Here is a 15,667-nt window from a genome sequence, read left to right as displayed (position 1 = left end):
AAAATGACCGTGACATTCTTTTGCCTTGCATCGTTGGTCGTTCTCACCAAATTTCATGAACCTGCAACAATCTATGGCAATTTCAACCCGGATAACCCCAAAATTACCTTGGCATTTTTGGTCTCGCAGCAGTGGTCAATGCCACCAAATGTCATGAACCTGTAACAATCTATGGTGATTTGACCCGGATGACCCCAAAATGACCTTAACATTTTTCGTCTTGCATCGTTGTTCTTTCGAACCTGCGACAATATATGACGATTTGACCTCGGTCTTGCATCGTTGGTCGTTCTCAACAAATTTAACGAACCTGTGCATGATGCAGTCATTTTTCACACAGCGACGTTAACTAGGCAATGTACTATTACCTATAACATTAACTAAAACACCAAAGTACGAATATTTCCAAACATTTAAATAAATTAAAAATTTAGGACATGTTAAAAACTATATTTTCTAGAACTTTAGAAGAGTACTTTTAATATTGGCCGGTTATTTTTCACACAGCGACGTTAACTAGTCATATCCCCATACTTTTAACGTAGGGCTATTTGTAGAGGTCACGCGTCAATGGGAAAGAGCACGGTGTATTGTGTATAGGAAAACGGACAGTAACTGCAGTATGGACAATCTATGGCCAAAATGACCTTGACATTAATTTGGTCTCGTATCTGTGGCCTTAAATGACCTTGACATTTTTTGTCTGGTTGTTCTCACTAAATGTCATGAACCTGCGACAATCTTTGGTAATTTGACCCCGAATGACCCCAAAATGAAATTGACATTTTTCTTACTTTTCATGCTAAAGTGGTTCCCATAATTTCATTTGAAATGCACATGATGGGTGCGAAATTTTTTAATTTGGATTAATTTTTGGCCATGCAAGTAATTAAAACTACAATCCCGGACATAAGTCGTTCGAACACTTGTGTCAAAGTAGGACTGTTTGAGACCGTATTTCTGATATACTTGACATATTAAAATTTCGCTTTCTTTGACGTGAAGTCTGAACCATTTCCTACTACTACAACCCCCTGCCCCACCAATCAATGTTGGATGTTTCTAGGGGTTCATGACCAAAAAAAACAACCAACAACATTGATCAGGGGGAATGGGGGCATATTTGAGGTACCCATGTTAAAGTGTTCGAACAATTATGACCGGGATTGTAGGCGGTCACCCGTCTTTCACAGTTTGTAAAAACAGAAGAATTCTCGGTTTGGGTGGTTTGTAGAAGTTTTCAGTCAGTTTAAATTTTCGCTAGAGTGGTCCTTCCCAAATCACCAAATTTCATAAACCTGCAACAATCTATGGCGATTTGACCCCGAATGACCCCAAAATGACTTAAACATTTTTGGTCTTCATCAGTGGTCGATCCCACCAAATTTCATAAACCTGCAACAATCTATGGCGATTTGACCCCGAATGACCCCAAAATGACTTTAACATTTTTGGTCTTGCATCAGTGGTCGATCCCACCAAATTTTATGAACCTGCAAACATCTGTGGCGATTTGAACCCGGATGACCCCGAATAACCCCAAAATGACTTTTTGGTCTCGTATCTGTTAGACCAGGTTAAAACTGAGCTAAGTACCACTTGGAGAACAAGAAATTCTCATGTGGTTTACCTGGACCAGTTTTGCATGTAGAACAAGATTTTTTTGGGTAAAAAGCCCGTAACCTGTAAACTTTTCCGTGCGGACGCTTTTTTCAAAATGGCCGCCAAAATCCAATGAAAAATATGGTTAAATTAGTCACTTTAGGGGCATATTTAATCAAATTTGGGATTTTTATTGATAGCAATAATGTACTACTAAGTCAGGTTATTAATATGAAGGTGACAGGAGGTCACAGCTGAGGGAGCTTTTTCAAAATGGCCGCCAAACTCAATGAAAAACATATATATGATTAAATTAGTCACTTTAGGGGCATATTTAAACCAGATTTTATATTTTTATTGATAGCAATAATTTACTACCAAGTCAGGTTATTAATATAAAGGTAACAGGAGGTCACAGCTGAGGGCGTTTTTTTCAAAATGGCAGCCAAAATCAATGACAAACATATACATGGTTAAATTATAGTCACTTCAGTGGCATTATATTTAACCAGAATTTGGATTCTGTTGATAGTAATAATGTACTACTCTCTATTGTCTATGGTACTACTAAGTCAGGTAATTAATATGAAGGTAACAGGAGGTCATAGCTGAGGGCCTTTTTCTCAAAATGGCCGCCAAGATCAATGAAAAGCATTTATATTGTTAAATTAGTCACTTAAGTGGTAAACTCCATCAGATTTTGGATGTTGTTATTGATAGCGGTAAAGCATTACTAGGTCAGATTATTAATACGAAGGTAATAGGATGTCACAGGCGAGAGTGCTTTTTTTTCAAAATGGTAACAATTGAAGGAAAGTATGATATCAACGAAAAAGCGTCAGGAAATGTTACTTAATTTGGAAAAAAAGTTATAGTTTTTGACTTTTTGAACTTTATTCTTCAGGGTGGTAAAGGTAGATTCTGATTTAAAATGGCGGCAATGATGACAACCAGAATTGCCTTTATGCATTAAACATGTTAAAGAAGACCCCAAAAGCAACTTGTAAACTAAATTGCCGTAAAATTGTTGCTTACAGTGTTATAAATTGTCCGATTTTGCAGAATGTGTCCACAAACTTTGGCTTTGACTCCAGAAGCTTCCAGCACTGACGTTTCACCTTGCAAAAAAAAGCTGAGTTGTAATCACTGCCAGTGAATGCGTGAAATCCAATGACTTCTGAGCTGCTGTTAAGTCAATATCGCTCGATTTAAAGGCCTTTGTGTCATCTTGCATGCAAAGCATGCAGTAAAGGTATAGCAATCATCCGTTTACATTCGGGAGACATAGACATTGCAGTCATTTCTTTATCCCATTTCGTTCATGATGGAGACAAGGCCTTTAAATTTAACGATATTGACTAGCAGCTAAGAAGTCATCCCTGATTGGATTTCACGCATTCACTGGCAATGATTACAACTCAGCTTTTTTTTTGTAAGGGGAAACGTCAGTGCTGGTAGACCCCCTGGAAGCTTCTGGAGTCAAAGCCAAAGTTTGTGGACACATTCTGCAGCATTGGAGTATTAGATTTTCCGTCAGAAAGTTTATGCAAAGAGCTAGAGGAGTACGTTTCACTTCTATACGGAGTGAATGGCAAAGATGTCAACGGAGCAAGATACGATATTTTTGATCAAAAGTTTTCAAAAGATAAAAAGATTACAAATATATCCTTACTACCACCATGTAAGCAGGCTCTGGCGCTTCATATCCTTCGCACAAATTTCATTGCAATAGAGTGGAGAGCAGGAGATGTCACTGTATACGGGTGGAAACATTGTTGACAATGGGTGGAACGAAAACATGGAACCTAAATGGGTTGAAACGGTAATGCCCGAGGACGTCCAAGAACTATTGGTAGAGAAAATGACTATGAAGATTTTTCAGAAAATAGCGCTTTGAGTGATCCTGAGGATCAAAACAAAGAGAAATGCATCAGTGAAACCATGCAAAAACTGACAATTTATAATACTGTAAGCAACACTTTTGCGGCACTCTAGTTTACAAGTTGCTTTTGGAGTCTTCTTTAATATAAAAAGGCAATTCTGGTAGTCATCATTGCCGCCATTTTAAATCAGAATCTACCTTTACCACCCTGAAGTACTTTTTTATCAGTTCAAAATGTCAAAGATAACTATTAACTACTACTTGAGTGACTAATATGATTTTCATTGATTTTGGCGGCCATTTTGAAAAAAAGCGCCCTCAGCTGTGACTTGTTACCTTCATATTAATAACCTGACTTAGTAGTACATTATTGCTATCAATAAAAATCCAAAATCTGGTTAAATATGCCCCTAAAGTGACTAATTTAACCATATATATGTTTTTCATTGAGTTTGGCGGCCATTTTGAAAAAGCGCCCTCAGCTGTGACCTCTTGTCACCTTCATATTAATAACCTGACTTAGTAGTACATTATTGCTATCAATAAAAATCCAAAATCTGATTAAACATGCCCCTAAAGTGACTAATTTAACCATATATATGTTTTTCATTGGATTTTGGCGGCCATTTAAAAAAAGTGGTACTTAGCTCAGTTTTAACCTGGTCTAGTGGTCAATCGCACCAAATTTCATGAACCTGCGACAATCTATGGCAATTTGACCCCGGATGACCCCGAATGACCCTAAAACGACTTTGGCATTTTTGGTTTCGTAGCAGCGGTCAATGCCACCAAATTTCATGAACCTGCAACAATCTATGGCCCCAAAATGACCTTGACATTTTTTTGTCATGCATCGTTTCGTTCTCACCAAATTTTATGAACCTGCAACAATATATGGCAATTTGACCCCGATGACCCCAAAATGACCTTGACATTTTTTTTGTCTTGCATCGTTGACCGTTCTCACCAAATTTCATAAACCTGCAACAATCTATTGATCCCGGATGACCCCGAATGACCCCAAAATGACTGCCATTTTTGGTCTCGCATCAGTGGTCAATGCCACCAAATTTCCAGAACCTGCAATCTATGGCGATTTGACACCCGGATGACCCCAAAATGACCTTGGCAATTTTGGTCTCCCATCGGCGGTCCATCCCACCAAAGTTCATGAACCTGCGACAATCTATGGCGATTTGACCCCGGATGACCCCGAATGGCCCCAAAATAACCTTGACATATTTTGTCTTGTATCCGGGTCGTTCTCACCAAATTTCATGAAACCGTCACAATCTATGGCGATATGACCTCGAATGACCCCAAAATGACCTTGACATTTTTTTTGTCTTGCATCGTTGGTCGTTCCCATTAAATTTCACGTGTTAGTTACCTGGTCATGGTGTAATAAGAGAGACTGGCCATGGCAACCTATGGGGATTAAGAGAGAAGACCCCAGGACGGGGTCCCCGGGGTAGTAATATACTAGCAAATGCAAACTTGGTCTGGCTCGCGCCAAGTCGCACCTACCCACCAAGTTTGAGGAACGTGCGACCCCTAATCTCCGAGAAAATAGGCTGACAGGCCCCGACAGACTTGGCGTATTATAATAACATTTTATGGTGAAAATGGAACATCATTAATTTTAATATTTTTAAGTAAAGAAAGAATGCCTGCTTCACTTTCGAGTAGGACTAATAATGATTCCAAAAACAGGTTTGACACCGCACGTTGGAAACAGCTCAGTAAATTAAGGGATCCAAAATGAGCGTTTATTGCGTTTCGACAGTATTTTTTGTGGGACATGAGAGCACCTCAGACCTATCGAATTGAATTCTGAATACGAAGCATGTCTTTCTGATATCAAATAATTTTCATTTTTTAAATCACAATATAATACAAATTTTATGACAAATTATAAAAATTTGATATTTTTCAAATTTTTGATATATAACAGTCCTCGAAGTAAATTATATAAATCTAATGATATATTCTTAAAGTGTATGTAGCAGGGAGGAAAAGCCGACGATCAATTGAAAATTTTGACCTTTCATATTGAAGATATGGATTTTTTCCCCAAAAGACCAAATTTTTTTGGTGTTTTGGGAAAAAAAATCCATATCTTCAATACGAAAGGTCAAATTTTTCAATTGATCGTCGGCTTTTCATCCCACCTACATACAGTTTAAGTATAAATCATTAGATTTATAAAGTTTACTTCAAGTACTGTTAAATATCAAAAATATCAATTTTTAATCATTTGCCATAAAATGTGTATTAAATTGCGAATTTCAAAAAATCAAAATGATTTGATATCATAACCTAAATCACAACAATAATGCGTTTCCTCCCAAATATTATATACCATTGTTTTCTAACTTGTAAACGGTGATTATTTGTGATATTATCAAGTATATTCACAACTTGGTTTGATGAATGCTAAATACATTAGGGCATATGGTTTTTACTAATCGCATTTGGGTGTGCTGATCGTTCTCGTGATACTACTAATGATGACAAAAACACATCGATTTAATTAATTGACAAAATATTCCCATCTTGTTTTTGAAAAACTGAAATTACTAATAATTCAATATGGTATTTGAATTAATTTATAGCAGTATATTATATTAACCATGATAATGATAATGGGATTTTGGTAAAAGAAGGGTACAATCTGACAATTGCTGTTGTATTTTATTGTTTTTACTAGGCACGCAATGCAAGAACGAACGTGTCGCACACAACGCACTGAAGGGTCTATTGTTCTATTGTGTCCGATTTGAGCGCTGACATATTGGAAAATGTTGCCAATTAATATTCATGAGAGTGTACATTCAACGTCCAGTTATCGAAATTGGGTGACTTGTGTTGGGCAGATGTGAAATACATCTGACTGGGTGTTTTAATTACGTAACGCATAAAGGTTTTGGCATCATTGAATGGCTGCTGTTTTATACTTGTTCAATTTACAATTTACTGCTCATATAGGCGCTTTTTGTGCAATTAGTCTTTCCGTGTCTTTCTACTTGTTTGCCTGGCCTTGCACAGTGTATTCTCGACAAGAGAACGACGAACGAGCGCGTTCCATTGATAACTTTTGAATGTATCATTCCTTGGGTTTTCGATCACCGTTTCTTTAATCGATTTCAAAAAATGAGGTCTTTACCTAAAAAGTACAGTTCGAGGCTGCTGGTGACATATTTGTCTTTTTATGTTTAGGATATACAGGGGTGAACATAACTGGTACCTATATATAAGTTTCTGAGGTCTGTATTTCGTATATTTACACCGCGGGGGGCACTCAACTTTGGAGGTGACGCGTATGTAGGGCTGTTAAGACCCCCTTTTCAGCATCGCTGTCACCCAAAGATCCCATATTTTTTATGAACACATACTCTGTCACCCGAAGACCCCTATTTTTCCATTTGATCTGTCACCCAAAGACCCTTACAAGTTCAATTTGAACAGCAACTTTCATTTAGCACTGATTTTGTTTCTTATTTTAAGAAAACAAAGAAAGTTGAAGCCATTTAGAACTAGAAATTCGATTTTCGAGGTTTCTGTGGCGCTGTTTCGGCTCTCACCCAAAGATTCCATTTAAAAAAAGGTCATGTTCTCACCCAATGACCCCATATTTTTTACATTTTGCTCTCACCGAATATACCCCTTAGTGCGAAAGCGCCAGCCCTACATCTATATCCATTTCATATTGAAGTGCCCCCCGGGATTTGCACCCATTGGCGGTTTTCTTCTCTCACTAGATCGCCACGTGTCAGATAATGTGATTGTTGATCAATTCCGTCCCGGGAATTTTTGTTTAAAATCTCAGATTTTTGCAGGGTATGTAATTATGCAAATTTGGTTGGACGCCTGTTATAGGTGATCAAAATAATATTCCTTTGAAAAATTGATATAGTGATAAGTACCGCCTCCTCTCTCTCGATGTTTTCCAAATCCTATTTGCGGTCCTAGAAACAACACGCGAACCAGCTTTGCTCAGAGTCTGAAGTATTTCGCCTACAGAACGGAATTTCGGAACTTTTTGCAATACTAGTCAACGTTGAACTAGAACGTAATTAGCACATGGTGAGTGTTACAACTTACTTGATTTCTTTGTCCTATAATTGCAACTTCAGTTGAACTTAATATTTGCCAGACGTATCGTATCATTGCCTCTATATAGAAGACTGATTTTATAAATCGTTAGTAAGTTTGATGCTGTATTTTGTCACCCATGGCATAGCTTGCTAGTATAAATTACAATTAAAATACAATATTATATATTATAACTATATGCGATATCACATTGGATCAGTGTTTTAACATGTGTACATTTGAGGGCTGTTTTGATCTATTTCTTAGACGATGTGTGACTCTCAATTCAAGAATCCTGTTATACCATTTCTCAATTTTTGTCGTAATTAGTCAATGACGAAGTGCAATCAGCTCATTTCATTGTTAGGGCATGTGTTTCAAGAAAAGCAAAAAAGAAAATTGAAATCCGGAATTGTACCATGTATTATAATTTTTTATGCCTACTTCTAATTCAATTTATTGATCCTTTACTCGACTGCTAACTCGTTAACGATATAAGTTATAGTATATTTCAGTCATAATGTACGATCTTATAATATGAATTTTGTTATTTTTTTTATCCTGATGTTTTGTTATATTGTGTCCCAACTTACACTAAATAGAATCGGCCACGTTCGTTGTTTTTGTAGGTCAACAGAGCAATTTGGACATGAATTTCAAATAGAACTCCATTTTGAAGGCCAAAATAGCCAGTGGGGTAACCCGGGGGGGGTAACTGGGGTTTCTTTCATCTTACCTTGTTTTTCGGCTTAATACGGGCAGAAACCATTCCTGACAATTATTACTAAAAATATTTCAGCATTTTAGGTAAAGAATAACCAAAATTCAATTTTGACGGAAATCGTACATAGTGGCTTTATTTTCAACGTAATAGATGTACAACTTTTCAAATCGCAGTTTATATTATTTCAGGTAAACTTCATATTTAGTTTTACACAAGTAAGGTATTAACATGATTAAACTGCAGCTATTAAAATTGTCCGTACATTCATGTAGTTATTTTTTAATTTTATTTATTTATTTATTTATTTATTTAGGCCTATTTATTTATTTATTTAGGCCTATTTATTGATTGATTGATTGATTGATTGATTGATTGATTTATTTATTTATTTATGCCTATTTATTTATTTATTTATTTATTTATTTATTTATTTATTTATTTATTTATTTATTTATTTATTTATTTATTTATTTATTTATTTATTTATTTATTTATTTATTTATTTATTGTATTGCAGAGAAAGATACAATCCATCCAAGCATTGTGGACTTTCTTGTTGGTGGTGTGGTTTCTTTTTTTGTGTTTTTGTTGTGGTTCTTTTTTGTGCGGTGTTTATTACATACAAAATAACTTTGTAGTAATATTTGAGTTGTACAAGGCATCTGGTAATCCACGAACACCACCGTAGCGGCTTGGGTGGTACCCAAGTCCCTCTCCGCCTCCGGAATTACAATGAATCCGTAGTCATGGTAGTAGAGAAGGTGTATTAAAATTATATCTTCTTTGGTTATTACAGGCATGAGATTTCCAGTCAAATCACTGGAACCAGACTTTTGTGATCAAGTCAAAATACCCGCAATTTTATATATTTTCAGCCCATTTTCAGGTGCTTTTGTCAAATTTTACACACTTTGCCAGACTTTTTCATGAATGTGTATTCTCTAATTCTCGTGCCTGTTCATGTTTATATTAGGAAAATCACTTCGTTAATTATGAAAATTGTAAATGGCATTAGTGTAATATGATAAAATTATATTATATTATATTATATTATATTATATTATATTATATTATATTATATTATATTATATTATATTATTATTTATATTATATTATTCGTGATCCAAGCATCCTCTTTTTATGTAATTTTTCAGAAGATATACACGAAAAAATAATTTGTTCTCTAAATTTCAGTTGATTCCGATTTTGCGTTTGGAAGTTATGCATGCTTTGTGTATTGACACACTGCTCCAATTTGTAATTTCGTTCTGGTGAACCAGAACCAGGTTCTATGCCAGAACGTAATTCGAATTTCACGATATTTTTGCTAAACGAATTAATCTGCAAGAATTTTTTTTTTACACATAAACATTATGTAGCCAGAGATTTCCAGTGGTATTAAAATCTCAAAAGTGGAGGGATGAAGCTGTCACGAAATGCCCCTTTGAATTATAATATATTATATTATATTATATTATATTATATTATATTATATTATATTATATTATATTATATTATATTATATTATTGTTTAAATCATCTGCGAGAGTAAATCAGAGTAATTTGTTCACGCCAGTGAACATTAAGGGGGTACTACACCCATTGGATTTTTTTTGCGGGTTTTTTGCATTTTGTGAAGAAATGAGAAAAAAATTGGTCAAAGTGGTATGCAAAATGAAGGTGCAAATCTACTCGTTCTATTGGTGGCATCGGTATCAATGTAGCTTACATGCTTTTAAAGGTAGAAGCCCGGAAGAGGTACATATAGGCCTACAATCACGAAATCGAGTTTCTTGAGAATTTCAGAATTGCTATACCGTGAATCCAATTGAATATATGAATACAAAACCCACCCAAGTCCATACGTTGGCTAAATTGAGTTAAGCATGGGAAATTGTTGCTATACATAGGCCTGTCATATGTATGAAAGAACAACTCAAATTCATCCTCTGTGTCTATTGAGCATGTGAAAAATAGCATGTATGAAAGAACCACCCAATTCCATGATTTGAGTCTTGTAACACATTCATTGAAATCCAGTATGTATAAAAGTCCACTTGTAACACATTCATTGCTAGAGAGTGAGTTTTGGAAAAAAAAAATGGATTTATTAAAGGAAAGTGTGTGGTTTATAATTTAGGCCTGGCATTTTCGAGTAATTTTGTACCCGGGTACACGCCGCATTTTTCGGGCGGGTAACCGGGTACCCGAAATTGCAAAAAAAATTGCAAAAAATAAAATAAAAAATCCGGTTTTGTAGTGTCCCTGGACCTTTACAATTTCTAGGATTATTTTTATCCAAATAAAAAAAAAAAAAAAAAATCAAGATGTTTTGTATTTTTAATATGAAAATTGATAATATGTATTCATGTCATAGTCTATTAATGATTTCAAAATGCATTCAAATTCAATGCATTATGAAATCATTAATAGACTAATGGATAATTTTCCTTTTATATTTCTTTAAATTTATAGATGGACGCTTTCAACATGGGCAAGGCTGTGATGCTTTGCATTGTGCTTATCTTGATCTGTGAGGTAAGCGGTTGGCATTGGGATAATCGGGGAGGCTTTCGCCACGGCAAAGGCAATAAGGCAACCACCACCACCACCACCACAGAGGCACCCACCACCACCACCACCACCACCACAGAGGCACCCACCACCACCACCACCACAGAGGCACCCACCACCACCACCACCACAGAGGCAACCACCACCGAGACCATCGGTCTCGGGGATACTAGTAAGTGGTGTAGATTTCCTTTCAATATGAAGCAGAGTCTTTCGCTCTCAGAATAACTTGTGGTGGAATTATTGAAAACAATTTTAGAAGAAAAACAAAACAAAAACGCGAATTCTAACCACTGGACACGTGAAAAAAAAGACAAAAATGCATTCGATATTGTAGCCGTGTGCGAAGAAGGCTGAAAATCTGACCTATAGACGAATCCAACGAGCCAAGTCATGCAGGATTTGGTCGGCCATTATTGGGTCCCCGCAACACCAAACTGGTGTTGTGACTGCCCAATTGTTTGGGTGGATTAAAGCCGCTTAAAAATCGATGTTAGATTCTTTTGTGTTGTAAACTGTCATCATTCTTTTGTCTACGTGTAACACGGGTGATATATAGAAAGCAGTTTAAAATTAGTCCAAGGCCACAGCTTTTCACATTTTAGGGGAGATTGAGCCGACGGGGACCCAGCTACGGCCGCCATTCATTTGTAGGAATGCGTGAAATTGGTTTCGTCTATAGTGCATGGAGTCATATCTCTGATGGAGTTAACTTTTCGACTTCAAATTTGTAATTTTTTAAAATCCGGAGCCACATGAACGCCTGCTGATCAAAGGGGAGGGGCCGTCAGGGTATTATCTACTTGTAGGATTTGACAAGTGTCCATCATGTCATTTTCACCGAATTAATTCTGTTCAAAATTTAACCTTGAATTACTGCAGGGCATGGGCAACAATATCTGTGGTGCCAAATATGCTTGTTAAAAGTAAAATTCAACTTGATTTCGTGATCCTAGCCAAACATGTAGCCAGAGAATTCCAGTGGTATAAAAATCTAAACTTTTTTTGAGAAAAGTGGTGCGATGAGGCTGTGCATGGATCTCGAAATGCCCTTTTAATAGCGTGTGGCCAAGTATTCAAAAAATTAGGGTGCCATTCTGGGTGTCATTTCTTCATAGCAGGTGGATACGGGTGGCTAGTATGGTTCTCAGACTAGTACCTCTGAGCCATACATTTAAAAGAAACCTTACAAGTCTTATTTTGCACCTCTTTCAGTCCGCCTTGTTGATGTTTCCTTTATGGAATATGAATATGAAGATTGGCCTACTGTTGAGGAAACTACGGGCGAAGTGGAAGTACAAAACAACGGAGTTTGGGGTCCAGTGTGTGGTAACAACTGGGATGAAAATGATGCAGATGTAGTTTGTCGTCAACTGCAATTTGGTGGTACGATCATGATGATTGATGTGTGGGAATATGTGGAGGCAGTACCTCAATCAACTAACGCTTGGATGTCAAATGTACAGTGCACAGGTACGGAAAATGGTTTGGATGAATGCAGTCATGATGGAACAACGGACAACTGTAATTCCGTAGCAGGGTGGTTTGCGCAACGGTGTAAGTACTAGGCCTAATCAATTAGGCCTTCATATGAAACCTGAGCGCAAGAAGACCGTAAGTCCACTTGGCCCCTCAACATGTATACACTAAAGTTCCGTATAGTTTCTTAAGGCTTTATAATGTTTAATACATGTTCCAGGGTGAACATCATGAAAGGTTGTGAAAGATTTGTTTTGGCAACTGAACATGTATAAACATTACCAACCTATTATACCTATACGAAACTATACGTAACTTTAGTGTATACATGTTGAGGGGCCAAGTGGACTTACGGCCTTCTTGCGCTCAGGTCTTTATATAGATAGCCGGAACCAACCAGAGCAATCGTTAGAAAAATGCGAACCATGCATTGATTATGTAAGCGCACTCCGCGTACTACACGCAATACATTCGGACGGATTTAGTCTTTTTGTGGGGGTTGATGCATTTATTTTTGCTTGATAATTTTGTTATAAAAGAGCAAAAATTATGGATTTTTTTCTCATGAAAAACTGTATTAAAAACGTTTTAATAACAGCCCCGTAGCCACCCCAGCCAGCCGCATACTTCACTTCGATTTTTAACTAATAAAAATAACAGTTTCCATATTCTATGGTTTCAAATAATTATTGTTTTATACATACCACGGAAACATGACGTCATATTGCCTAAAGACCTTTCATATCGTGTGAATCGGGATTGGAAATGTTCGCAAAATAATCACATGGTGAATCACATGCTGAATATATAAAATGCAGCATGTGCGCATTTTATTAAAATGCTAAATATAAGAATCATGTTTGCGTAATATACGCATTTTAACACCAAATTACACATTTTAGGCTGTGAAAATGTTGCATTATTATTATTATTATTATTATTATTATTATTATTCTTATTCTTATTATTATTATTATTATTATTATTATTATTATTATTATTATTATTATTATTATTATTATTATTATTATAGCGATTATTTCGATTATTACGGCTGGTAGCCATGAATGACCTGACACGGTGGAACCATGGACAGCCCCGGTGGACAGCTAAGCTGCATGGAGCGACAACGCACTTGACGTTTTATCATTAAGTTTAAAAGTAGTACAATTATTATCTAGCCAGACACACTAACCGTAAATATTGCAATTTCTCAAAATGGAGGTTTTCAGTTAAAAATGAAAAAAGTGGTGGCCGGAAGAAAGTAAGTAACTCACAGGGGGAAGAAGGAAGGAGTGCCAGGGATAACGAGACTGGAAAAGACTGGAAATTCTAAAACTACAATGATAAGGTCATGTGATTATCGCAAAAAGAACGACTCCCGAGGAACGACTTAGTTTAACCATGTCGTAGACAAGTGGTGCACGCATGTTCATGATGTCAATAAACCGACCCCTTTAAGGCGCTTTGAGGGATCGGGAGAGGTCACATTTAAAGCGCTGTATAAATTTGTTGTGGCATTCGTTGTAGTCAGATACCCTATAATTTCAGATGACGATTTTCAGTCTTTTTATTAAATCTCGTACTCTTTGTAAGACTCGTATCTTCTTTCCATGTAGTTCTCTTCAGTGGGACTTTCTGCCGTCACCCAGAAATCGAACATCGAACCGAATAAACTCTTTGGACCAAAAGACCCTCTCTGCATGTATAAGAAGATTCACTGTCATCCTTGATCTTAACTGTATAATGGGAAGAATCTTGACATCCATTGCGTAATCGATATGACTCGATTGAAACATCATCTTTTAACAAGACGAGTCGGATGACATAAGCCATTTTTTCTTCAGTTTTAGCAATACATTGATATTATAGGAAATAAGTCGAGGAGTCCAATAATTGCATTTATATTTCCACAGGCTTTGTAATTCTTGAGATAAAGCAAATAATATATCAAAACGAACGTTTACCCATCCCGAGAAAATCAAGCATGCACCTGTCCGGAAATTACACCTTTATATCAAACCTTGGGGTCTATTATACCGTTCCTGTTGTGTGTCAGCTTTATTTGTCTCGATATTGGGTTCGGGACACCACTAGGTCGTGCTCCCCTGCGACTCGCCTTAAATCAGGAAACCTCTATTTTGGTAATATTAGTATTGCGGACAGTATGCATATTATGGGATGTAAATGGTGTATCTCAAAAATGTTCCATTAATCTAATGAAAAAAAATAGTAAAAATACAAGGCTCTCTTTGTTTACCCACCTCATAGACCGATGTCATCAGTAGAAAACAAAATAATTAGTTAACGGCGTAAGTTTTTAAGCATTTACATCCATCTCAATGTGTATTAATTGTATCAGAGAAACTTGGCATACACAGTTCAGTACACCGTCACTTCAAACAAAAACTGTAAATTACACGAAAAAAAAAACTGACTTGGCCGACATGATGCTGCATACCACCAGTGCCGACATAATGCTGCACACCACCAGTGCCGCACACCACCAGTGCCGACATCATGATGTCAGCACTGGTGGTGCACACCACCAATTTTCTTCTAGTCGACAAAAATAATTTAAAATTGTAACATTTTTTTGAGATACACCCTGGTGATGGGAAAAAAGGTTATATAATACCCGTATTATAATAATCATGTTAACCTTATAAAGATTAAAATAATATTCTTGTAGAATGAAACCATTTATGTGTTGGGAGTCTGTTTAATTAAATTGGATGCCGCTTTTAAGGAACCTATTAAAAAGGTTGGTCTGGTCTGGTAGAGTCCCGGGGATGCACGTATAAGTCCTCGGGGTAATAAGCCCCCGTATGCTGGACTACCATAGCAATTGGTTCAAACATGCATTTTGGGCGAACTTCGCTACTCCGAAGGTTCGGTATTCCGAAGGTTCGCTATTTCGAAGGTTCACTATTCCGAAAATTAAAAAGGTTCTCTATTACGAAGGTTCTCTATTCCGAAAACAGAAAAGGTTCTCCATTCCGAATATGAAAAAGGTTCTCTATTCCGAATATGCAAAAATGGGTTCTCTATTCCGAAAACGAAAGAAGGTTCTTTATTCCGAAATAAGTCACCGTGTTCTCTACTCCGAATATGAAAAGAGGTTCTCTTTTCCGAATATGAATTAAGGGTTCTCCATTCCGAAATCTAAAACAGGTTCATCATTCCGAAATGAGTCACCGTGATCTCTATTCGAATTATAAAAAGGTTCTTTTTTCCGAATCTGTCGTTGTTGAATCATGTTGCGCCCTCTAGCAAAGTCCTTGTTTGTTTGGCGGTATGATATAGGCCTG

General features: G+C 36.6%; 1 protein-coding gene across 1 annotated transcript; it reads left to right on the top strand.

Moving 5' to 3' along the window:
* The first annotated feature begins 7,435 nt into the window (after positions 1-7,435).
* LOC140168352 (uncharacterized) lies at positions 7,436-14,849 on the top strand. The gene is made up of 4 exons (XM_072191723.1): positions 7,436-7,570; positions 10,779-11,049; positions 12,093-12,434; positions 13,390-14,849. The coding sequence occupies exons 1-4, from the start codon at positions 7,568-7,570 to the stop codon at positions 13,425-13,427; spliced, it is 654 nt and encodes a 217-aa protein (XP_072047824.1). The 5' UTR covers positions 7,436-7,567; the 3' UTR covers positions 13,428-14,849.
* Positions 14,850-15,667: the final 818 nt, after the last annotated feature.

Source organism: Amphiura filiformis, chromosome 13, assembly GCF_039555335.1.
Source record: "Amphiura filiformis chromosome 13, Afil_fr2py, whole genome shotgun sequence".
Classification (NCBI taxonomy): domain Eukaryota; kingdom Metazoa; phylum Echinodermata; class Ophiuroidea; order Amphilepidida; family Amphiuridae; genus Amphiura; species Amphiura filiformis.
Note: the sequence above shows the minus strand (reverse complement) of the source record. Positions and strands in the feature narration are given on the sequence as shown.

Coding starts and splice junctions, on each gene's coding strand:
- LOC140168352 (XM_072191723.1), top strand. Junction 11,050..12,092: donor CATCGGTCTCGGGGATACTA/GTAAGTGGTGTA, acceptor CACCTCTTTCAG/TCCGCCTTGTTGATGTTTCC. Junction 12,435..13,389: donor AGGGTGGTTTGCGCAACGGT/GTAAGTACTAGG, acceptor TTATTATTATAG/CGATTATTTCGATTATTACG.